We start from the raw sequence: 27100 nt of genomic DNA on the forward strand, positions 1-27100 counted from the left end.
ATCATGGTTGATCTTATTATGCATTATTTGATCATATTTCAATATTTTCAAAGATGTTTTCATGAATTTATGCTATGCAGGTATTTTATGATATGAATTCAATCTATGATGATATGCAATCATTATGATATGAAAGATTTATGAATCAAGGATGGTTTGGAATAAATTATCAATAACTTTTATGAAAATTGAGGCTTTCGATTGGATTACCTCCTATTATGAAAGAATGATATGATTTAGTCACTTCCAATTGAAGTGATTACTACTATGAAAAGACTATCATGGTTTAGATGTTTTTGATTAAAGTGTCTCTTATCAATAGATTATGAAATCATGATTTTAAAGGAGCTATTCTTATGAGATTTTATGAATGACTTGATACTACTAGATTCTTACCATTTCAAGAATTGTGAATATGATTATGATTATGCATGATTTTTGTTGGAAGTTTACTTAGCACCGAATTGGACTAGTGGCGATTACCAGGTCCTAGAACCTCATGCCTCCATAGGTATGTTTCAATTGGACAATAGCTAGAAGATCCACCTAAACTCATGATTATGGTCCTTACCTTGGCAAGTAAGATACTCTCTTTTCGGTATGGGAGTAGTACACTAACTTTATGTTATAGCTCACATGATTTATGTCAGTTAACGGTAACTCATACAAAAATTTATGACTTTCTGAAAGACTCATGTTATGATTATGATTTAAAGAATAATGCATGACCTTGTACTGTGTTTTATGAAACCATATGATCAGATTTATGGTATGTTTACTTGGTTATTGCATTATCATATTTTCAGACTCATCACGCTATCATGTTATACTCATACATCTTTCTCCATATTCAGTACATTCTGAGTACTGACTACATACATCTCTTGTGCCTATATTATTTTATAACATAGGTTCTGACGCACATCATTCAGCCTGCGATTAGTATTGGATCCTATCAGCATTGCTCAGACTTAGATAGTCCTCATGGTTTGGGGACATGGCCAAACTTATATTTTATGTCATTTCAGACTTATTCAGTTTCAGATTGTTCTAGTGAGTTAGGGCTTTTCCTAGTCACTCATTATGCAGTAGAGGCTTGTCAGACATAGTATTTCCACTTTGAGTTTTGTATTTATATTCTTCATGATATGTTGAGTTTATCTCTTGAGACTTATATTCCGCCTTCTTGATTATTCAGTTATGTTTTTCTCTTCGTGTCATGCCTTTAATATTCTTGTGACTCGTTAAGTTTTGCAGTTTCTTTTCTTAGATAAAAAATAGGTGATGTCTTTCCATAGCGTGTAATGCTCACCTCCATGTCATGAGCAATATCTAATTCTTCAAAAAGTTTGAGGCTTAATCTAATCCTTTGCATGATATATACAAGGCCCAAATGCATTCCTTGAATACAAATTTCAACTATAGAAGTTTCAAAATATTGATCCTTGCAATATAAGCTCAATATTCGCTAACAAACTGTAATCTACTATAGGCTCATCTATACTTTGTTTTGTGTTTGTCAACTCCATCATGCTCACTGCATGACGGGTGCTTTAGAAATTATTAGGGAATATACTTTGAAGGTTCTCCTAACAACCAATTGATTGATGCTCTAAGTCCATGTACAAATCAAAGGTGTTATCTTTCAAGGAACGCACAAACTTCTTGACAAGAAGATCACCATGTGTACCAACACTAATACAAGTCTAGGCGAAATATACCATGTGTTGTCTTGAGTTTCCATTAACATCAAATTGTTGCAACTTTGGTGGTTGATATTCAATTTGCATCGGTAAGTCCTCAAGAATATGAGTTTGAGTATCCTAAAGAACTTTGTGATGGACCACCATATTGAGCTTTGATGGTGTTCGTAATTATATATTATAGTTGTTGAATTGTTGGAATAACCATTGAAGTAGATTGCTTTGCGCATTGAGATTCAACTAGCTTGGTGGGAGATTCAATATCAAATTTTTCTTGTGGTGCTATGTTGTAACTTGACTCTCCAGGGCAATAGAGATCTAATTTGCTCATAAGTTGGGTGATTTGAAGATCTTTATATTCAGTATATTTCTTTAATGCCTTAATGGTTTGCGTCATTACAACAAGTTGTTCATTGACATTGACTACATTAATCATCATGGCGTTGACCTTTGTTGAGATAAATAAATTTGTCAAATCGTCGAAATCCTCAAAATTGAAGCTAGTTTGAGAGACATCATCTGATGGACAGAAATGGATTTTTCCCTAAAAGTTGTAATTGTAATATGATATTTGTCTTTGTCTGCCATCTCCGAAGATATGAAGAACTCTGATTTATTCATGTCGCTAGCCTTGAGACTTACCTTACATGAAGTATTGTTGATTTTTTCAAAGTCCATTACAGTACTAGTAGAATTTGTAGTTTTCCGATTTATAAGCGAAGGAGATGAACAACATAATTGATCTTATTGGGTGTGTCAAATTTATTCGCAACAATTTTTCATAGTGTTGAAAATTAACTGCAATCAGAATAAATAAAAGAAAAAGTAATTTAATTGATGAATCTTCATGAGTACAATTTTGTTGTTTTTTTAATTCTTATCTCCTAATAGTTTTCGTAATTCGAGGGCTAACCGTATCGTATTTCTCAAACGTAGGATGATGTAGACCTCCTTGAGATGTGTTTGATCGTCGGAAACATTGAGAAGCACGTCATCGTCTCAAGTCGATCTCCGAGAAGAACTATGTTGACCACTCCTTTGAACAATTATGTAGTTGATGTTGTAGCTTTCTCCAATGCTTGGAGACTCTCTTAAGAAAATTATGTAACCCTCCTATTTATAGTTGTAGGAGAGAGGCAGTCCAAATATGGATGAACTCTTTTGCCTTGTTTTGATTGGTTTATGTAATTCATCAAGCTTATCACAAAGTAAGGTTACTTTTTGATTGGTTGATGAACTTTGACCAGGATTGCCATATATCATTTGAACGGATGGCATCCTCTTGTTGATCATGAACTTGACTAGGATGACAAGTCATCTTGACGTGGCATGAGCTTAGGCCTCAAGATGAAATGGACATTGGACTTGAGATTATAAAATGTACGTGTTCATGTGTGAAACCCAATTAATTATTCAACCCAATTGAACGTGAATTTAATTCAAAATTTTGTATGAATAAAAATTCTATTATTTTTAATAATAAAAGGGGGTTCAAACATATTAATTGAATCTAACAAAATTTATGTGTCTACAATCATTCTTTTAACAATGTTCCCTACATGTATGTAAACAGAAATTCCTCTATTATTGCATTTTCTCGTCCACGAGATTGAAATATTTTACCAGTAAAAATTGCGGTTCATTTCTGCTCATCGTGCTTATTTACAGATCAATTTATTGGAACAATTCTGGAGGAATTTTTGCAGGAAACCTAGTACAACTTATATTTCGTCATCATCTTCTTGGTTTGGAGCATTGTTTAAAAGAACTAGTAAGGAAATATTGTATAAGAAAATTGAAACAGATCAATTAGGAATTTTTTTGCCAACAAAATTATCAATTTGTCACATTCTTCCATGTAGGCGATGGCTAAATCCTACTTGCCAATATAGAGACCCTTTTACTAAGCAAGAGATCGAGTCACCAGACCAATGCTTGAACCAACTCAAATCTAACATCTTGTTTGCGTCTCAATTAAGGAGGAAAAGATGATATTCAAAGAATCATATGGATGCAAAGGAACTACTGTCGGAATTGGTTATTCAATGATGTAATAATACTAATTAAACCAAATATGGTTAACTGATTAATCATTTAAATGTTTATGTTTAGAATAAATAAAGAGTTGGTAGAAAATCATTTTATGGTGTGGCAAAACATAATTAATTAAAGTCGGGAATAAGGAACTCAAGAAAACGGTTTGATCTTGTGTTGAAAAAGTTGTGGTAATATATTTATGTTGGTTCACTTGGATAGTAAATTTTATGGATGCAACTTTACAATCTTATTTTCAACTAATTTCTCAAACTAAATTTGAGAGAACACTTTAAATAGAGAGAATGAAAGAGGACGGCACTGTAAAAAAAACTAAAATACTATCAAATGAGAAGGAATTATCAGAAATACGATGTACATTCATGAATCATAATATATTTTTTTTTATGAGAAACAGAACAAAGGAAGCCAGCCAGAGTGAACCAAAAATGGTCAAACAAGCAGAGAGATCAATCTCTCTATTACTATCAATATTGCATTGTATTGTATTGTGAAATGCCTCTCTCCAGGTACACTAGCTGTTTCCAGAGGTGGAAACCTCAGTGCTACATATTGGACACACCTGCATCCACAAAATCATATACAAAAATCAACTGCAGCCCTCCAAAATTTATATAGAAGAAATCTCAGAAATGAATACTAAAAAGCAACAATATATTAGTAGTATTATTCAACAATTTGGACAGGTATATGTGAAAGATTCATTAATATACGTTGGAAAGGAAGGACGCATGGGCTGATCATCCACCCCCATCCCAGACAATTACCCCAATCACTAGAGGCTCTGCTGATGTAGAGCAACCCTTTCTAACCACTTCCAAAGTCCACAAGGATGGACGAAGAGCATACTACTGTGAGTTGTCAAATAAAAGCAGCTTGTTACTTCGATAGAGAAACTCATAGTAAGTTAAGATCAAAATATAGACAGTTATCCCTTCTGATGCACCATAATACATTAACAAATATAAAATTCAACAATTCAGATTCGTTCTAGCTAACATCGATTTATCCACTCCTTAGTCTGCTATGAAAAGTTCTTAGGACAGAGGATTAATAAATACAAGTGTTGTGTCATTAGGGCTCCCAACCCTCATCCCGATTCAATCAAAAGAGTTAGAACTCATTACAGGTATTATGCACAAGTTCTTACCTATCAAATACTTCAGTTGCCCATTGTTTATTGGAAGGGAAAACATCTCTATCTTTTCTGAGATGGTTAATAATGTGATCAATAAGATAAATGGTTGGCACTCCAAACTACTTTCTTCTGGTGGTAGGTGTATCCTTATCAGACATGTTATTTTGGCCATGCCTACTCATATGCTTACTGCTGTGCATCCTCCTAAAGGTACCATTGAGCATTTGGAGAAAATGTAGGCTACACTCTTTTGAGGGGGCACAACAGACAGGAAAAGGCGTCATTCATCTGCTTGGGATAAACTGAGTCTGCCTAACTGTGAAGGAGGTACAAATTTCAGGAAAATATGGGATATTGCATGGCCTTTTCTATCAAACAGTGGTGGAACCTTAGAACTGGAAAATCTCTTAAAAAGAATTATGATAGCCAAATATTGTTAGACGTCTCATCCTCTAACTACACAAAGACAGAGATCTTCCATGATTGGCTGATATGCTCGCTGCTGGTATGGGTGGAGTCCCCGGCGACATGCAGTTTGATGGAGGTGGAGAAGATAGCGGATCGAGGTGATAACGATATACAGCTGGATAGTATAGAAGCCAAACTTATATCCTTTTAAGCACTAGATATTGGACTAGGAACTGGGAAAACACATACAAATGGAAGAAGAAGAAGAACAAAAAATCAGAAATCAGATAATCGAGGAGGCTCAGGCAGAGAACATGACTCAAGAAGTATATATCATAACTATCGAAGGGGAGACAAATAGTTACTGTATGAGCAGGGGAGATTCTTCCTTTCGGGAAACTTAGGAGAATCAGTTGGTCACATACAATGAACCAGAACCATTGAGCATAGAAGACAATCTCACGAAAGAGATGATGGAGACAAAGGCTACGATCTGGGTACACCTTAATGTGCTCAAATTAGGGCAAGCCTTTGGAGCAGCTATGGGATGTGAAAAAGAGGCTTATGCTTTGTGCATGAAAATGGATCAAAAGAAAAACTTGGAGAGATGCGCAGGAAAGGGCAAATCCTCAGATAATAATAACTACACAATTCCGAAAGAACTCAAGGATTGTGTCTTGGAATGTAAGGGGGATTAATGAGGAAAGGGGAAATGGAAGAACATGGCAACCAAAGCATAACGTGTAAAATGTACAGAGAAAATTATCATTTCTTTTGGTTAGTGACAGCAGTGTATGTTGATTGTAAAAGGGTGTAAAGAAGAGAGTTATGGGGGGAGCTATACTCAGTGGGGGGAAAGTGAGCAGGACCTTAGGTGGTGGGAGGTGATTTTAATGTAATCAGATATCCCAGTGAAAGAACAAATTATTTCAGAATAAATGAAGCAATGATTGAGTTTTCCAAATGCATAGAAGAGATGGAACTTGTGGATCCTCCTTTATTTAGATTATACTTGGGGAAGGGGGGAGAATCATAGAAGCGCCTCAAGAATTGAAAGATTCTTATACTCTTCATCATGGGAAGAGCAACTTACTCTCATTAAACAAACAATACTGGCAAAGATTGGATCTGACCACAATCCAATCATGTTATCCTGTGAAGAGTTGAACTTCAAGAAAAATCATTTCAAATTGGAAAGTTGGTGGTTGAGGGTTGAAGGATTAAAAGAAAAGGTAAGACGGTGGTGGAGAGCTTTTGTTGTTAATGGGAGGCCTGGCTATATTTTAGCTGAGCAACTAAAATTGCTAAAGAAAAGTTAAAAGATTGGAGTAGAAATAATAGGGCAATTGGAGACAAAGAAAGGGTGACATTCTAAACCAATTGGCAGTCTTGGAGGCAATTCAAGAACAAAGAGCTCTCACAGATGACGACGCATTTCAGAAATCAAACTTAACTAAGGAGTTTGAAGAAGTTGCAAGCAATGAGGACATAGCTTGGAGACAAAGATGAAGGATACAATGGTTGAAACAGGAGGGAGACAACAATACAAAATACTTCCATAGGATAGCTATAGGTCACAAAAGGGTAAACTCCATAGATAATCTGAAGGTGGAGGGGGTGGGGGTGACATATCCAGAAGAGATCAAAGAAGCAATACAACAAAATTACTACAAAAACTTGTAGAAAAAGACAAAAGAGTGGAGGCCAGAATTAATGTTACATGAAGCTACAAGGATCTCAGCAGAAGAACAAGAAAAGCTACAAAGACAATTTAAAGAGGATGAAATCATTGTGTGCTATGGAGAAGGCACCCATGCCTGATGGATTCCCTATGTCCTTTTTTCTGGCTTTTTGGGAACTTATGAAGGAGGACATCCTAAAGACTCCAATATTTTTATGAAATATCAGAAGTTTAAGAAAAACTTCAATACAACATTCATAGCCTTGATCCCAAAGGACATATAAGTCTCATAGGTGAAATGTACAAGATTGAGGCAAAAATACTGGTCAAAAGACTCAAGAAGGTGGTTAACAAGCATCAAATATCATTTATAAAAGGAAGAAATATCATGGATGCAACCTTGATTGATTGCGAGTGTGTGGACTCAAGACTTAAAGGTGCAGAAGTTGGTATCATGTGTAAGCTAGACATAGAAAAAACTTACGATCATGTCAACCAGAGATTCTTGTTGAATACTCTCAGGCAAATGGGATTTGGTGAGAAATAGTTCAAATGGATTGATTTTTGCATTAAAACTATCAAGTTCTCTATTCTGGTGAATCATGTAGGGCTTTTTTGATTCTAAAAGGGGTCTTATACAAGGTGACCCTCTGTCTCCTTTCCTGTTTATACTGGCAATGGAGGGATTTGATAGCATCACAAGGATAGCATTAAAGAATAGATGGATTAAAGGGTTTGAGATAGGAGATAGCAGGGTGGAAATAATGGAAGTACGTCACCTACATTATGCAGATGACACAGTGGTCTTTTGTGAGCCAAGGGTTGAACAAATAGGTTATATCAAAATGATTTTCACTATTTTTGAAGCTTCTTCTGGTTCAAAAGTTAACGGTGAAAAAACCAGTTTGTTCCTAATAAAGGAGGTGCCAAACATCCAAAATCTTTGTCATCCTTTTAGGATGCAAAGTTGAAAATATGCCTACTACGTACCTTCGTATGCCTCTGGGCAGTGAACACAAAGCAGGGGACATTTGGGCTGGAGTTATACAGAAAACAGAAAAGAGGCAGACTAGGTGAAAGGCACAATACATATCATTGGGAGGGAGGCTCATCCTTATCAATTTTGTACTTGATGCACTTCATACATATGTAATGTCTCTACTTCCCTTGCCTTCCAAGGTTATGAAAAAATTGGACAAACTTAGGAGGAGATTCTCGTGGCCTGGGTGTAAAGAGGGCAACGGATACAAACTAGTCAATGCATACAACAATGTAGAGTAGAGAGCAGGGTGGTAGGGTGGTTTGGGCATCAGACATCTGAGAGCACAAAACAATAGCTTATTGATTAAATGGCTCTAGAGATACAATAGGGAGGAACATGCATTCTGGAGGGAGGTGATTAGACACAAGTTTGGTGAACTCAACCCATGGTGTACCAATGTGAGAACTGATACTCATGGGATTTGAGTCTGGAAGACCATTAGAGCCCTATGGCCCAAAAGGGGAAGAAACTTGCAAAAGATAGTTGGAGATGGAAAAAAATAAAATTCTAGAAGTTGCCGAGTCCATTAATGGGGATTTTTCCAGACCTATTTATCCTAAGCAACAACCCAGATGGTACCATTTAAGATATGTGCAGTTCACATGGATGGAACTTATCCTTCAAGAGATTGATAAAGTGGCCAGTTTGCCAAGTAGGATTGATGATTTCAGAACTGCTGAACCAGATACATTAAGATGGAAACACAATACTGATGGGCAATTCTCTGTTAAAAGGGTTTACAGAATGGAAGGAAGAGTACCGTATAGAGGGCAACCAAAAATTTTGGAGAAACTAATGGAAGAGACCAGCTTTAACCAAGGTAAAATGCTTTACTTGCTTGATGGTTAAAAGAGCATGCCTGAACACAAGAAGTTTTGAAGAAAAAGGCATAGTTACCAGGTGCTTCTTATGCAATGAGACAGATGAAACAAATGGTCGTATGTTTTACACAACACTTTGACAGAATAACTTTGGTCTTTATTTCTCAACATAACAAAGACAAGTTGGACTATGCCTAAGAATACTGCAGATTTGCGCAAGTGCTGGATGAACAGAGGAGGCAGCAAAAGTCAAAAGAAGTGGTGGAGGATCATACCACAATGCATCCGGTGGACAGTTTGGAGAGAGGAATGGGAGGTGCTTTGAAGATAGAACCAATTCCATTTAGAAAGTTAAATGGAATTATATATTATCTTCTACTTTTGGTGTAAAGAAGTAGGTTTAGAGGATATAGATCATTTTGTAGGTTTATTAAGATCTCTGTGAGTATCTTCTTTTCTATTTGTTTTTTTATCTAACACTTCTTTATGGTGTCCAGCATTGAGGACTTGCTAAGGAAAATACATTTACCAGTTTCAAAAAGAAAAAGCCATCTTGGCCCTAAGTTGCTCGGACTAGGGTGCGGGTGTCCGATACGGGTGCAGATCTAGAGGTCGGGTCCTTCATGATCTAATTTTTAAGATTCAGGGATATGGATCTATGTATGGATACGAGTGCGGGGATTCGCCTAAAAATAATTAAAATATCTAAAAAAAATAGAGTTATAAAACCTAAATTATGAGATATTATGTGGAGAACTTGAAGAGAATATTGGACAGAGATTAAAGGAAAAGGAGTGACATAGAAATTTCTATATAAAAGGTATTCCATTTTCTTCAATTTCACCTTACCTTTTGCATTGATTACATAAATCATTAAAACTGTCTAGACATTCCCCATCGATTTTGGTCAAAGTACCCAAAATTGGTTGACCAAATCGGACACGGATCCCATCCCCACACCCATGTAGTGTCGACATGGGTGCGGCACCAAAAGTGAAGAGTCCAAGCAACTTAGTCCTGGCCAATCTCAATCTTGGTAGCTATGGCTAAGATCAAACATCTTGTTGATGTACATATTAAATGGCAGGTTGGGAGAAGTGAAATATCCTTCTGGTATGATAATTGGATCACTTTTGGTCCCCTATGAAAATTACTTCTAGAAGGCAGCAAACCTAAACTTACCACTGTTGCACTGGCCATAGCTAATGTTAAAATGGGAATGGAAAGGCTGAGAACAATATATTCCAACTGAAATCTTGAACTTTTTTAACAATATGAATCTTCAATTACCTCATGATGTGCCTGATAGACCATTTTGAACACCAGGCAACAAAAGGCAATTTTCTGTGGCACAGCTTGGCATCTGCTAAGACATAGGAAGCCCAAATGCTGGATCGACTCCAAGATGTGGCATATATATGTGCCTTTCAAGATGAAAATTTATTATGGGTGGAGGGTATTGAGGGACAATTCCTATTGATGCACGAGTTGCCAGGTTTGGTATTGCTGCTCCATCTAGATGTTTTTGATGCAGAAACCCTGATGTTAAAACTGTTGATCACCTCTTTGTTATGGTAATTTTCCTAATAAGGTGTGGAAAATCATGTGGACCATTTGGTATTCCTTACACTAACTTGCCTCTTACAGGTTGCTCATGATCAACTGGTAGAAGCTCAAATGTAAAGATCCTGTCACTAGCTTCATTGTCAATTCTCTGTCATTTATAACTACTTGGGAACTATGGAGATCATGATGTGGCTCCAAATATGGACTGATAAGTTAAATGTTAGGAGATCCATATCTCTAATTGCTTCCACTATGACTCATCTCATCTCAAATCATTTTAAAAGCATTTACTTATGTCCTAACTGGAATGCTATTACTCAGCTTGTATGTAGTTCCATACACACTTCAACTAAATTGTTTAAATAAAATGGACCAACTCCCTACCTGTTTTCTCAAGTTTAACTCTGATGAGAACTGCAGAAATGGCCTTAACGGGGGTGGTAGCCTCATCAGGGACATGAGAGGGAAGCTAACTATGGTCTACTCATTGGTGCTTGGAGCTGGGACATGTGATTGGGCTAAAGCTGCTTCCTTGCTGTATGGGATTACATGGTGAGTACAGCCTTAACATTTTTCTTGCAAAATAGTATGATGTAATATGTAAGGAAATCCAACATCTTAATCTCCATGTCCATTCAACTGTGTTTACATAAAATGGGATAAGAAGTCTCAATCTCATTCGATCTGGCACATAGCCAGATGAAAATGAAGGAACTCAAGCCCAGGATCTAATTCACTGTAACAGCTATAATCACCACCCTAAACAGTACTGACAAAAGACATATATTCCCTTTTGAGTCGAAGAAAGAAAAAAAGGGAAAAGAGAAGAGTACAATCTAGTTCAATGTGAAATGCATTGGCAAAAGAAGCACAGATAAACTTAGAGCTACCATGATTCTTCAAATAACTTAACATATATCAGCTGACCATGATGGAGCTAAACCACAATTTTTTAGTCTCAGCTAGAGCCACATATCACAGATAAAACTTGTGTGATTTTTAAAAAGATTCAAAAGGTAGGGGAGCACCTACAAACAATAACCGAAAAGATACTAATTGGCTTAGCCAAGATCCTTCTCCCTCACAGTTCAAGGATTTATTTTGGAGGGTAGTACTTCTACAATACCTTGTTTATTTGTAACCAATTGTTGAGGCATTCAGAATGATACATATGTTTGCAGGACAACGCAGTCAATTTGTCACCATCTTCATAATCCAATCTACATATAACACACCTGGAGTGCAAAAATGTCAAGTCGTCAAAACATTTCACGTATGAAATAGTAGAGCAGCATAGGATATGTTAACTCACGAATCAGTGGTTCCTTCTGATGCAGTTTGTGTCTTATAGATCACTGAAGGCAAAGAGGCAATTGTATCAGCAGAAAGCCCCCTGCTCTCAGTTCCAACAACTTCACCTAGTGCTATAAGTTCCTGCATCAGTGCAGACAGTTGAACAATACCAAACATGTGAGGTAGAATACAAAAAATGTCTAAAAGAGAAACAGGAATTCAACAAACTGAAGTACCTCATAAGAAAGCTCATCAGGATCTACGTCCTCCCATGCATCCTAAGAACAACAAAATACACACGTATGGTTAAACCAGACTTAATGAGATATCACAAAATTCGTCTTTTCTAAAATATGCAGGAATTTTACATCAAAAAAACAACAATGTTGCAGATGAATGATCTTGGGCGTATTTTTATGCTTAAAAACCACGAGAAACCCATATTTTAGCTAAATTCGAGAACAAAATCCATTATACTTGCCAATTGTTTGATCTTGTTTATTTGATTTTGGCTAACCAATGTGATTAGGTGTGTGGAGGATGGAAAGCTAGTGGAGAAGACGCTGGAACGCAAAGAAATGAGTTGAAAGTGAGGCTGAGGTTTGGAGCTAAGCAGGCAAGTAACAAAGAAAGATTGGAGAAGAAGGAGCCCAGCTCCGCTTCCTCCCCGTATCGCGGAGCTGGGGAGTAACAATCAGTCTCGAAGAATTTTGGACCAGGGGACTTCATATCCACTCCGTATCGCAGAGCTATCGCGAAGAAGGTAAAAAGTTGTGCAAAGCAGGTTCGCTTTGACTCCGCATCGCGGACTTGCAACCCTAGATTTTGACGCGTTTTCTAGCCTATAAACAGACTCATTTTTGGTTATTTTATTATTCTTTTTCATATACTTGGAGGATGAGACTTGGACGATTTTTCTCTTTAATTTCTAGTGTTCATTCCAACTCTTTTCAATCTTTCAATTTCTTGAATGATTAAAGATTCCAGTACTGTGAATCGGATTATGAGTGGCTAAATCTTTTTTTTCTAGGGTTGTGGCTACAATTGATTGTATAGTATCAACTCTTTAGAGAAGATGGGTTATCACTAAAAGTTATTCTTGAGTTCTTGAATTAACTATTGTAATGTTGGATCACCATTAGAATACACATCTTGTTTGTTCTTGAACTCGGGAGAGGAATAGAGAGATAGAACGTGGAATACAAAGAGCATGATCTTTCTTTGTCAAAACTTAGATTGATTTGTATCTAGGATAGGGATATACCTAAGTTACCATGCTTGGTTATGAAATAAGATGAAAGTTTAATGCTCCGTGGTTGGTTCAATCTATCCCGCTCAACGATGTAGTTAGGTTGCCAATTGTGGAAGGTGATTAGAGGTTCGGAAGACCATAATCATATCATTAACCTTGTAAATCAATAACTTGATAACCATGAGGATTCTAAAGTGAAGATATTGTGCATGAAATCTTGTTTAAGTTGTAGCCCTGGAATTTCCCAAGTCATTGATAAAACCCCAAGTGAATTCGAATTGGTGCTATTTAATTTAGTTAGTTATTTATTGCAATTATTAGTTGCATTTGGTGTAAACAGTCATTATCATTCCTGCTTGCATTTGATGGACAGTGTGGAAGGAAAGGAATGGTAAGACATTTTGAAGGCACTAGCAGTTCTACTGAGAAAATTAGGATGAATTGTCTTAGCTTGTTCTTTTTTTGGTGTAAACAGAAACTGTGGAGGGAAGTACGAGAGTTAGTATATTAAATTGACAATATATAATTGTATAGGGTTTTGAGCAGAGGTTAGCACCGTTTTGATGCTTGTAAAGTTTCCAACTTAGCACCTTTTTCTGGGGTGGCAAAGTTTTTATTGAATGAATTGTTACTTGTCTCAAAAAAAAAAAAAAAAAAAAAAAGACAAATACAAAATAATATACCAATCAAACTCTCTTTACACATTTGCAATTAATTATAGTTACAAATAAAATTGGATATTTGCTAATCATAAGTCTTTTGGATTCGACAATCTGGCTCTTAAAAGTTACTATATTAATTGGGTGACCACATACACTTGCATGTGCATTTGAATGCAACAATGAGCAAAGACTCAAGAAACCCCGAGTAACCATGAAAAAAATTATATTTTATCTATATTGAAGAAAGGGAAGGAGGAGAAAGCAAAACATGGTGGAAAAAATCTTCAGCCCAAAGAGCCCATCAATTCAGTTGGAAAAAATGCATCAAAATAGCATTATTATGAGGACAGTTTTGTGGGGCCAACAACAATAAATATGAGAAAAGATTTTCCATAAAATATACTGGTCTACTGTGTGCCATTTGTAGATCTATCACGGATTTCACTAAACTATACCCTAAAAATTAAAAGGAAATTTGAATAAGAAAATAAAGCAACTAGCAGCTCAGACTACTCACTACTGTAAGGAGAAACTGTTATAGCACAAGTTTTAATAGAAATATTTGAACAAAACATTACAGATACACAATATGCAACATTGGGTATATCATATATGAGAGCATTCAAGGAAGTTCATAAATGTTTTGCGCCACTTTATTTATTGCCTTAACAGTTTGGTCACATTTTTCACATTTATCAAGAGCCAAACTTGGTATTTCATATCTGTTCCATAGAGTACATGCTTGAACAGTAATACTAAAATTTGGTTACATGTAAATATTATTGATATACAATATATTACATTTAGCATACAAAGGCATACTAAAGGGTGTTAAAATGTCTTCTTAAAGATGCTTCAAACGGTCCTTAGCAAGCCAAGATGCATTACAGGGGTGCACTCGTATTCACGACATTGGCGGCAGTCTAGATTCTCGCTTGATTCAGCCTTACCTGTTGTTTTTTAGATTAGGGACTTAGAATATGTTTAAACAGGTAATATTGATCAGGAGGCGCATTTATGGGATAGCTCACTCCCAAGTTTGTATTGATTACGAATAGAAAATATGGTTAGCCGTTCAAGACACTTAGGCAACACTACAAAGACCACCAAGGCCAATTGACTTATATCAAAGATCCTCGACACTTGTCAGCCCAAAGATGAACCTTATCCTATGGCAGTTAACATCCCTAACTACTACACGCATTTAATATATACTAGTTTTAGTGTTCGTGCATGTCCCTCGTACAGATGAGAACAAATTTTAAAATGACATAAATAATATTTAAAATGTGCTTGCTTTAGAATATAAAAGTACCAAACAAATTGAAAGTTCCAAAATGATACATATTAATCATGTTTAGGTAATTACCAAAAATATAAACAAAACATGTTTAGGGAATTTTGATCCACTTCAGTGGTTCTTCCTTCAATTTGTTCTAATACTTGTTTTATTGTAAATGTGTCGTTGGAGTAAAATTTGATTGAAAGGCCAAAAAGTCATCCAAAACAAAGAATTATTTGAGTAGGAAAGTAATTTAAATATAATAAATAGAGTTAATTATACTAAACAACTCTGTAATATGATTTCATTTTAGATATATCCCCCTTTTACTTTAAAATCAAATATTTACACCTATACTACGAAAATTCGACACTTGATCCCCTTATAAGATATATCCATAACAGCAAAGTATATCAAAATATAGTTTTAAAAGGATGAATTAAAATTATAATTACCATACTTATGCTTTAGATCTTTCCCTAGTTAAACAATATAGAAAATATTAATATTTTGGGCATTAAATAGTTTAGATGGATCTTTTTCTTATTTGATATAATAGTTACCTTTTTATTTTGTGGTTGTCGTAAGAAGAAGTCGTGTATTGTGAGTTAAGCCAGGTGATACTTCTTAATATGTATCATCATTTATCATGAAAGATTGCCGTAAAATTTTGCATCGAAAACTATTTACAGGGAAGTTACTAAAAAAGGGACACTGACTCATGAATGGGAAAAAAAGCTCTTAATTTAGTTGGTTTTGAAGTCCTAACTATTAGGGGGATAATTAAAGGTATATTCCTAAATAATATTAGGAAAATAATTAATTTCTAATTCTATCTAATATGAAACCTATTTTTAAATGGTAGAAAAGGTGAATGACATTTCTCTTAGGGCTTTTGTGCTTTCTAAAGTCTTAGGTTTTGCCTTTGTGAGGGTACTTATATTCATGACAACATTCATTGATTAGGAGAGGGGGAAGCAAGACACAGAAAAAGTGGTGGAGAATAATCCCAGATTGTATCGTGTGGACTATATGGAGGGAGAGGAATGTAAGACGCTTTGAAGATAGATTCAACATCATTCAGAAAATGAAAGGGAGCTGCATTGCAACTTTCTACTTTTGGTGTAAAGAACATTGTATAGAAAATGCTGAACAGTTAGTAGATCTTTTAGGATTACTATAGTTAATCTCTTGGTTTAGCTTGTTACTACTACCTTTTTGGAGGTCTCCAGCATTACTGAGGAATACAACATTACCAGTTTCAAAAATAAAAAACTTATATTCATGACAACAAAGTTCTAAGAATATAAGATTGAAGAAAAAGATGTAAGGTCCAAGAAAATAGTGAATGTTGATCTTGTTTAGCTAGCCTATTAAAAGGTTAAATCTTGCCCCTGCATAACTTCTCAGATGTTTTATTGGATTTTTTGCTTTGCCTCCACTTATCAAAATTATTCTATTGTTTTCATACTAATTAATTTTGAAGTTTTAAATATTTTGATTTTCTATATAATTCAAACAAGAAAAGATTTATTTCTTAAATCCAAAATGTGTTGTAATTGAGGGTATTTTATTTATTGTGAACGTAATAAAAAGTTGGGAACTAGTTATCCGTAAGATTATTTTGATAACTGTGATGTCCCATCTAAGCTTACGTGCACCTCAACTAATTGCAGGAGGTACCCATTATCTCCTACCAATATAAGTACCGGGTAAATCTGCCTGCAAGGCTTGAACAGATGGCAAAAAATCACCTAGTGCTTTTCCTCTGTTAGGATTTGAACCTGAGACCTTATTCCGTAATTGTGTGCCTTGTTCAGATTTCTACGTACCGAGTACAATGACGTGATGAAAATGCACCCCCATAACCAAGGTTTCAATTTCCAATGGTCTGCAGTCTGCCCTAGTTTATATTACAGAAGTGGATGTGGCTTTGTTTTTATTCTTCTTCTTGTAGTTGCTTTGTACAATCTTCTTTAATGGCAGCTTTTATTAGAATAACAAGTACTATTGCTTCAGAACGTTACGATGTTAGAGTTAGTAATACACTGATTTTATCTCACACACATAAATAGAGTTGTTTTGTAAATAAAGTATCATTAATTAATGTCCATTCTCTTCCCTTCTCCTATTTCCTCACATGGTATCATCAATTAATGTCCATTCTCTTGTAAATAAAGTATCATCAATTAACTGTTACAGAGAAAACAGGAAAACATAATTAATAGTTGTTGATTTAATCAACTTTCTGATTAAATTTTCTGTGCATAAAACTGTTGGTAGACTAAAAGAGTGCTAACTTATAATTAGGAACGAAGTCATATGATGCAAGGCTGGAGTGGCATCACTGTGGACAAGATGCGGGAAAGAGAGACTGAGATGGTTCGGACATGTGAAGAGGAGGTGCAAGGATGAGCATGTTAAAACGTGCAAGGGGAAGGTAATAGCAGATGTTAGGAGAGGTAGAGGTAGGCTGAAGAAGAACTGGGGGAGGTGATTAGACAGGACATTGATACATCTTCCACTGACTAAGGACATACCCTTAGATAGAAAGGTACAAAGGTCAAGCATTAGGATAGAAAGCTAGTAGGTAGTTGTGTGTTGTCACATTCTGTGTGGCTAACCTCCTCTCTTCTTATCCTTTTAGTAGTATAATTTAGTTATTGCATAGTTTCTTATTCTTCGATGTGTATTGCTAGTTGTTGCTGCACTTGTTTGTATATTTGATACTTTGCTATATCTTTTCTTTCAATCTTGTCAGATACTTTCCTTTTGAGTTGAGGGTCTTTCGAAAATCACCTCTCTACCTTACAAAGATAAGGTTCGTATACATCTGAACCTACCCAGACCACACTTGTGGAATTATACTGGGTTTTCTGTTGTTGGTATCAAGTTTTTGCAATCATAATAGAGACACATGTAGCTTTTTCACTTGCTATTTGTGCCCAACGCCACTCACTTAGTCAAAATAGTTTGCTTCACGATGTAATGCTACAATTCTTGTCTCTTTAAAGACCTCGATTATGAACCACTCTTATTACCCGTGATCGTAAGTACAACAATGCACTTATCGCCAATGACTGTTACGTCGACACCAGATCGCATCCAATGGAGTTGCAACAACCATTTTCAAGCGACTTCCGGGAATTACTATGATAACTTTCCTGGCGCAACTCTGGTTATTAGAACTTCTCTCGTGACTATCTAGCAAGTTGTTTAAAGACTATTTAGTTCCCAATATTTTCAAATATGGAAACTCAAATTGATTTTATCCATCTTAAGTTTGATGGGTTGTATTAGAATGTGCATTATTGTATTAAAGTGTTGGAATACTAAATTTAGTAAGGTTAGTCCCTCTTGGTTAAATAAAATGTGTTTGAATATCAAATCTACAAAATAGGAGACTTTTGTATTCAGTTACTCTTCAAGTCGTCGCTTCTTTGTCCCTTTCTATCTTTTAATACATTTCATCTTCAAATTACACAATTTAGATCCATACCCGTTGAGAAAAAAATTGTTCCAAATGCATTTCATGTTTTTTTACCGTAAGCTCAGCTCCCCTATGGAAGTTCCATTAGAAGTAATAACCTCTTAATCTAGTCTTCACCGCAGCCACAAACAACTATTAAGATTGATTCATTCAAAGGAAAAGCACTTACAATATGTTGGTTACTAGTGCATCCCAAAGAAATGCAGGCATACGATGATTCTAAAATTTCTAAATGGAAGTTCTGTTTTTTTACTTGGGAACAGGCTTAACTTATGCTTCTTCAAGCAGAATTCCTCTAGCTTCAGCAATATGCCCTTATTAGCATGCTTTAAGTAACAAAAAATTTTACTATATGCAACAGTGTTGATATACAATCCAAAGAGGATGGGCTAGAACTTAATGGGCTATTAAGGGAAGACAATGGTGATGATCACCGGTTGTACAGGTAATAACTAGACTAATAGAATAAAACGACTGTAGTACACTTAATGTTTTGATAAAAAACACTTCTGTACACATAGGGATGCTGTTAATTATACATGATGATACTTTTAAGATTGTCGTTCTCTATGCACAACCTATCATATTTTCAGTGACCTAAGTTCTACTCTTAAGGACTGAGAGTCGAACGTGTAAGACAATGTAAGTTGTTTCTCAAATACCTCCTTTCCAGATATCATTTTATTCCCCAAGTCTGCAGGTCATGTTAACCGACATCCTTAAAGGTTTCAACAACAGCAAAAGCACACTTCATTTATGTAGTAGGAATCTAAAGAAATAAATGTGTGTGCACCCATGTGTGTGTTCAGATTCTGTATTTACCACATTTCTTAACTTCCCCAAATTCTTATGTCTTAGTATCATACTAATATCAGAAACTATCGTAAACATATTCTAAATGCAGTTGTCCCTTCCATGGGACAGGATGACAGTAGGTGGATGCAATTGATCAGGATGAAGATTATTTGAATTTGATCATATTAACCAACCTCAAAACTTATCAATGTTGAGATTATTAATTTTATGAAGAAAGAAGCTCAGAGAGCTCAAGATGTAAGATCCATGCTAGAATATGAAAAAACTGATTAACTAATGCATATGAATGATCATATCAATTTGTTTTCAGAAGCAAAACAGTTAAGCCAACTTCAGTAGAATGCTAAATATCATTACCTGGGAATTAATAGCACGATCCTCTTCATCTTGCGTTTGTCCAACATACACTAAAAATCATAGATTTGTCAATAGTTTGCACGATAAAAGAAGAGAATAAAGAGGCAAAAAACAACAGTAAAAAATAAGTTTCAACAAAGGACTTGCTTTCATTTATCCCAGCAAGGGCCAATAATCTAGCTGCCATTTCTCTCTCTTCAGCATCCTGTAGTGCTCTGGCATAGGCCTCATCACTAGAAAAAGCTGATGGGTCTAACTCAACACCTTGGTTCTCATCCTCACTAGCTTCTTCATGAGCATGCACATCAAATGCATCTTCATCATCCTCATCCACATTACTACCATCATCTTCTTCTTCGCTTGGATCATCAAAATCTTCATCTTCATCCTCATCATGGCCATAGCTCCCAGCATCCCAACTCCCATAATCAATCCCATCATCGTTCATACTAAGCATCATATAAGCCCTTTCCTATTCCCAAAAAAAAAACCAGAAAGGCTTTATCTCATAATTACAAGCACAAACTGTAGGAGGGAAACAAGAAACAGAAGATTTCATTCCCTTGAGAAAAAATCTTAGTTTCATGTAATGCCTCTGAAGTCCCAAATAAGATCAAATGAACCTTTACATTTTATATTTCAAGATCACCAGCAAAGAATAAGGGATAGTTCCATGGACAAGGGTGAAGCTATAGAAATACCACAAAGACCATTCTTGAGGTCTCAAACTAAGGAGATGCAAGTGAAGGTTGATGGGCTTCAACAGAAGATCAAGAAGATGCTTATCGTGGAAGAAGAGCTCAAGAATTATAGCAAAAAGATAGCTAGGAGCTACACATATTTCATGGTCCAAGTTCAAGAGGAGGATTGGGCCCACTTGGAACCCCATTACACGCCCAAAAAGGGTTGAAGAACATGCCTAGTTAGGCATGTATTTTGGAGTCAAAAAGTGTCACTTCTTTCCTTATTTTGTTAGGTAATATTTAGAAGAAGTGTGACATTAATTTTACTTCTCTTCCTAGGCAAAGTCTGTTTCTTTTTAGGAAGTGTTTTACGTGATTTGCTAGTTTCATAGTTTAAAGCTTCCTAGTTAGGTTTTCTACTTATTCTTTCGATAAAAAGATTTATTGTCCAATGCAGAGTAGGATTCGATTCCAAAGGGGGCTACGAAAGGGGGTACACGTTTTCTTACTTTTCTAGTGTTTTTTTCCTTTTCCTCTCCTCCCTCTTACTCCTCATTTATCCGTTTCCTTTTTTCACATTTCTTTATTTATTTGATTCTCTTTCTTTTGGCTTTCCATACTCCTTCTGTTAAAGTTTCTTTTTTTTATGGCCTTCGTTTCTCTGGCTTTGACTTCATTTTATTTTCCCAGCTGAATAGCTTTCATCAGCTTGACTCTGCCTCACTAGCCTATAAGCTGTCTCTCATCTTGTGCATCTAGACAACCATGATTTCCCTAGCAGCAGCATCCTATCTCAGCCACCAAAATGGTAAACTGCTACACCAGTTTCCGAGAAAACAAATATCCTCAGCCACTGGACAAAACTCATTCCCCCCTTTCCTCCATCTTGCCAAAACCTCTTGATCAATCTCTACTCTGTCTAGGGTTGGCATCATTGATGCTTCAGAAGGATTAGAAATTAAAAATGCTAGTTGACACATTCAACATTAATTTGTTCATTCAAGATTAGCTGCAATTCCACTACAGATTCAAAACTTTAGAAGCGATGTTTCACAGCAAACAGACTATTTGCACAGTCTGACTTTAGGGATTATGATAGCTTTTCAGTGAACTACTTATTTCTGGTACAGCTTTATAATTTTGACTCTTAAATTTGTTATACTTGTGAGTTAATCCAATCAAGTGAATGGTGCCACCATTATTCTAGAATAATGTACAAGTTGTACAATCAGAGTCACTTGAAAAATCACTCTATCCCAAGACGTTATTCAGAGTCTCTAAGAAATATACAGACAAAAATTGAATCCTGATATGTGAAAAAAGCCCTAATCCTGAAGAAGCAAACATATTAGAGTTTATACTAAACCCTTTGTTCAGAAAGAAAAACAAAGTAAGTTGTGGAGTTAAAAAGTGAAAATGAAACCTGGTCTTGCAAGGTGCGGGCGAGAGCAAGATCAGCATCGACCTGACTAAGGTCGGTGAAAGGAGTTCTCCGTGAAGCTCCGGGTTGATGAAGAGCAGCATCGGATTCCCCATTGGCATTCACTTGCAGACTAGCATTCCCGTCAGACCCATTAGGGTTTCCTGATTGGTGAGTGTTGTCATCAACCGCTGTGGTTTTGGCTGCTTCATTATTATTATTATTATTGTTACTTTCTGAATTCTCCATTTCTGGGCCAACAATCGAATCGAATCGAATGGTGGAATTGGGGAAATGGGTAGCGAGGGATATTCAAGTTATATATGGTGAAGAAGAAATCTGCAGCGTAGAAGAGAGCGATGGTGGCTTTGTGTTTGGGTTTGTGCGACAAAGAGATGGGAATAATTAGAGAATTTTAAATTAAATTATTTTATTAAATATCATATATATATATATAAAGTAGAACATTAGGCTCGCCTTCGTGGCGCCACCACAAACCAGAATTCACTTTAAATTTATTTATTTACAAAATTAGTCTTCTCCTTTCATGAAAAGTTGTGACATTTATGAAAAGTTGTGAGTTTTATGAAAAATTGCGACTTTAATGAATAGTTGCGACTTTTACGAAGAATTGCGACTTTTATGAAATATTGTGACTTTTATAAAAAGTTGCGATTTTTATTTAAGGTTGTGACCTTTCTGAAGAATTGCAACTTTTCCATATAGTTGTAACATTTATGATAAGCCACAATAAATATTTGTTCACACTACCATTTGTTGTATATAAATAGAGAGATTTCCTCTCATTTTAAAAGAACGAAAATTTTGAACCTCTTCTTCTTCACAATTAAATATTTGTGTACTTTACTCACGTTGAGTGGCTCAGTGACACCATTGCTTAAGTTATAGATCCTGGTATGTATTTTTACAGTCATTAATTTGTGCTTATGTTATTAAAAATAAATGATAAGATGTAATAATTTTCATTTTCCTTTACATTATTTATCGTTTATGTAAGATAATATAGTGTTTTACTTTTAGTGACCGATAGGCTTCAAGAAAGAGAGGAGAAAAAGGAAAAGCATCATGGAATTTGATAGCTTCACATTTTCCAACTAAAAGTGCCACCATCGAAGCTAACTGTACAACAAATGGAATTGCCTCTACTCATTTGCTAGTCATTTTTAAGGGTTCATTTGATAGTATAAGAATTAGTTATGAGTAATTTATGTATTATTTTATGTTATAAAATTATATAAACAATAAGGGTTTGTTTGGTAGTATGTATAAGAATAATGCTAAATAGAGTGTATTAGTAATGTTTGTATTAGCAGTGCATGTATTAGTTATGCTATATAAACAATAAGGGTTTGTTTGGTAGTGTGTATAAGAATAGTGCTAAATAGAGTGTATTAGTAATGTTCGTATTAGCAATGCATGTATTATTTATGTTTGCACTAATTATACATAGATTATTTTTATGCATTGTTTGGTTTGATGCATTAAAAATAGTATGCATGGCATAAAAAAATTTATTTACAAAGATACTCTCCACAATTGTGATGGAAAAGATGCAAAAAAAAAAAAGGATTTGAGAGGCAATTGGGTCTTTAATTAAGCAAATGCATGCATTAAAATCATTGCGTTGCTAATACCTAGAAATCCATGGTATTAGTAATACACACCTTAATACACAACAGAGTGTATAACTAATGCAAGCATTAGTTATATATAGGTAAGAAAAGAATACCAAACAAGGTACTAGTAATACACAAGGCTAATGCACGTATTATTTTTTCTAATACACTCTACCAAACAACCCCTAAGAAGAATAAAGTAATAGGCCGAAGAGAGAAAATTCTTATTCCTCTTGAAGAATATTCCGGGATTATGGTATTCGTAGATCAATTACAACAAAGGAAAACTCATTTATTTATAAGGGAAAAATGAATTGGTCCCTAAGTAGGATTCCTAACTTTTCTCCAAAGGAATTTACATAATAGACATTCACTATGATACAAATATGTTTACAACACTCCCCCTAGAATGTCTATTTGTTAAATATGTGTCTCATTAAAACCTTACTAGAAAAACTCAATAAAGACTTGGTGAATAAATTAGTCATATTATTACTTGAACAAATATGTTGCACATTGACATCACCATTATTGGGAGCTCGTGTGTGTAGAAAAGTTTTGACGAAATGTGCTTCGTTCTATCTCTTTTTATGAATCATCCCTTCAGGATCAAAAAATTCTGCAAAGTCCTCACTTCAACTTCTTTAAGCAAATAATTTGTTGCCTTTTGAAAACTCTTCAAGATTTCTAATTCAAGTCATCAACTTGCATAACAATACGAAAGATTCTTGATTGATTTAATCCATATGAGGATTATAAACAAGTTTTTCAAAAGCTTACATATGCTTTCAATATTAAATATATGACATCTTCTAGTGTCTAAACTGCACGTCAAATAAGCTTTACACTTACCAATATGCATTATTAGACTTTTCACTTGATAAACATTTGTATGACAACATACTTTAATAGACTATAGAATTTAGATCCTCATAATTATTTACAATGTTGCGCGCTATTGTATCAAAGATATCGTAAACGATAAATCATTTTGTATCAATTCGTAATGTGACATAACTTATTGAGATCTCATCACTTCATTATTTTTCAGATACCTACGCCTCTCATGAGGTTTCATGAAGTATTATGTCGTAGGCTCTTCAAGAGCATATTACCTCCTTATTATATATATGATCTTTTTAATCATTTGTTCCTCCCCACTTTCAGGAATTATTTTATTTAGATTCAATTGGTCTATCATGCTTTATGCATATTGCAGACTATGCCCTTCAAGGACATTCAATATGAGCATCTACAACAACTATTTGGGTCAGCAAATGCTCCTAACATGTGACTTGAATTATCTTTGAAAGAGAATCGTACTAATAATAATTCATAATATATTTCTTAGTTGCTTATTATCTCACTCATATATTAGTAAAACAAACACACACATACACACACATATATATCTCAATCTACTTTAGAAAATTTATGTTTTTTGCATATATCATGATATATTCATTAATCATATAGTACACATAAAAATTATTAGATGGAAAATATATGTTGCCTAACCTTGAACCAATTGTTAGAAATTGATCATAATTTATTAGTCTGATGCTGATACGCTCAAATTTACACCTCGATTAAAAAGAATAAAGCAATTGTCGATTAATATAGAACCCAACTAGATTGGGGTCGAATCCCACATGGAATAAGGTGAAAATTAAGTTGTATGCGATTATGTACTTTCAGTTACTTATTTTTAAAAAAATGGCAAATATGGAAAGTTTTGAGTTTTTGTTTAAAGTTCACTTTTCGATAAGTAACAATTAACAATATCACCTAAATGTAGAATCAATCACGGACAATTAATCAGGATTGTGTTCACCAAGACTATTTGACCATTTTTGAGTTAATTGCATAACTTCATCATGCATTGTTAATATATCAGTTTATCAAATTTATGCTACACTTAACCGTTTTCAACCAAATTAAATGTATATCACTTTTATTATTTCGAACTAAAAGTGTTCACTATCATTTCGATAGATAGAATCTCAAGTTGGTTAATTTTAATACAACATTGACCATTAGACGAGTCCAGATCCTCAAATTCTTGTTATTAACTCTTTTTCAAAGTTTTAGCCATTTTACTCAAACAAGATAATTTAAGACAGGTTCTAATGTTTTCAACCATTAGAAGTCCATTAAAGTGAAAGATATAATAAGGTGTATACACAACACAAAATTCATTCCGTAAAATCCTAGTGTTAGGTCAAGTCGTCATGGATTCCACAACCTTTGGTTGTATGATTTAACCCACATGATTAATGAAACAAGAAATAAAATTGCATTTAATGTAATTACTTACGAGAGTTAAAGACAATCAACATTGTGATTTCAATAAGCTGATGAAGTTATTGTGCTTCATTAAAGTGATGTGGTCTTCTTTGATATAACAAATATGATATAATAAAACCCTAAAAATAATATTTATAGTTCCAGAAAATTTAAAAACAGAAAGCAGAAATTTTGAGGCTCGTCTAACACTGTGTTTGAAGGCCCGTCACATGTGTGATGAACCGTCACATAACTTCAGAGTGTTATAGTATTCTTGTAGGTCTGACACTGCATCTAGCGACTTGTCAGAGGTCCGACGGTTTGTCACTCTGTCGTCATAAAACTTCAGAGAGTTTGTAGAATTTTTAGAAGCATGACGATATGCCTAATCACAGGTCTGGTGGTCGGTCATAGGTTTGATGCTCTGTCAAGCCTATTGTCAGAGCTCTCCTTTTGCACACTTAGCTCCTTTTCACTTTCTTTCTTGCCTTAACTGATTTCCTATCTAATAAAGTAGAAAACTATCAAACGACATTGTTGTTGCTTAAAAACTCATTATTATTCCTAGTTTAAAGTATCAAATGTGTCGTCAAATGCTGGCACATCAACACCCTCAACTTAGAACATTTGTTTGTCCTCAAGCAACACCAAACACTACTTTTACAGACTCATGAACTATCATCATATCCATTACAAACATTCTTTACTCAGACATGCATATATATATTAGTTAATACATCAAATTAAAAGAATCTACGAATGTCATCTGGATATAAACAAGCAACTTAGTATATATCCTTAGAAATCAACCATCAACAATGCAATCCTAGTTCCATTACCACAAAGAAGTTCCTATCACTATCATAACAAAAATTTTGCGAAAGACACTCATACTCAAAATAAAATTCAATAAATGCACACACAACCCATAGGCTTGCCGTTATTATTTACACATTGACTTCTCAAATAGATGGACTAGGATCACCATAGGACTTGTTAGGCGTGTAATGTAGGCTCAAGGTAAAGGCAGGGTACATTTGGGAGTAGTGACTATGCCTTCCTTGCTACCATCTTCGCCTTTCTTTCCTCTTTAGCCAACCTTGTTTCTCCCTTTTATTTAACAAATTCTGATCCTTTGGATGTGGCTTATCATTTTTTATAACATATTACTCGTGATGACACGCTATATCCCCAAGTTTTGATTATTATCATCCTATCTTTATTCATACCCCATTGTATATTTACTTTACTCAACTTAGACATTTTACTTAAGATAAGGTACATGGTGTATAAGGAGGGACAAGGGCCAAAAAATCAATTTAAAAATAAACAGAAAAGTAAACAGGTTTAACAACAAATCGATTGTCATTTAGGCTCAAATTTTAGGATCAACAATTTTCTTTATTCATTTGGTTGGTCTTATAGACTGAGTGAACTAAATTCAAAAACGACCAATGATCCTTTTCTAATCTGTTGTCTTTCAACCAATGCAATATAAATCAAGCAAG

The 27100-nt window shown here is 34.9% G+C and overlaps 1 protein-coding gene across 5 annotated transcripts in view; it reads right to left on the reverse strand.

The window, feature by feature from the left end:
• Positions 1-21962, reverse strand: part of LOC125829366 (E3 ubiquitin ligase BIG BROTHER-related) — an 882037-nt gene extending 860075 nt beyond the window's left edge. For 4 of the 5 annotated variants that reach the window (XM_049508595.1, XM_049508596.1, XM_049508597.1 and 1 more), the window contains exons 1-7: positions 21673-21942; positions 19714-20038; positions 19567-19616; positions 11944-11985; positions 11727-11848; positions 11541-11649; positions 4256-4320 (exon numbers count right to left, since the gene is read on the reverse strand). In XM_049508595.1, coding sequence (XP_049364552.1) covers positions 4273-4320; positions 11541-11649; positions 11727-11848; positions 11944-11985; positions 19567-19616; positions 19714-20038; positions 21673-21918 — 942 coding nt within the window. In that variant the 5' untranslated portion in view covers positions 21919-21942 and the 3' untranslated portion in view covers positions 4256-4272. Of the gene's footprint in view, positions 1-4255; positions 4321-11540; positions 11650-11726; positions 11849-11943; positions 11986-19566; positions 19617-19713; positions 20039-21672 lie in introns of all 5 variants that reach the window. The other variant, XM_049508599.1, reaches the window with a different exon arrangement.
• Positions 21963-27100: the final 5138 nt, after the last annotated feature.

Source organism: Solanum verrucosum, unplaced genomic scaffold (genome assembly GCF_900185275.1).
Source record: "Solanum verrucosum unplaced genomic scaffold, falcon-dt-bn FXZP01000157.1, whole genome shotgun sequence".
In the NCBI taxonomy this organism is placed as follows: domain Eukaryota; kingdom Viridiplantae; phylum Streptophyta; class Magnoliopsida; order Solanales; family Solanaceae; genus Solanum; species Solanum verrucosum.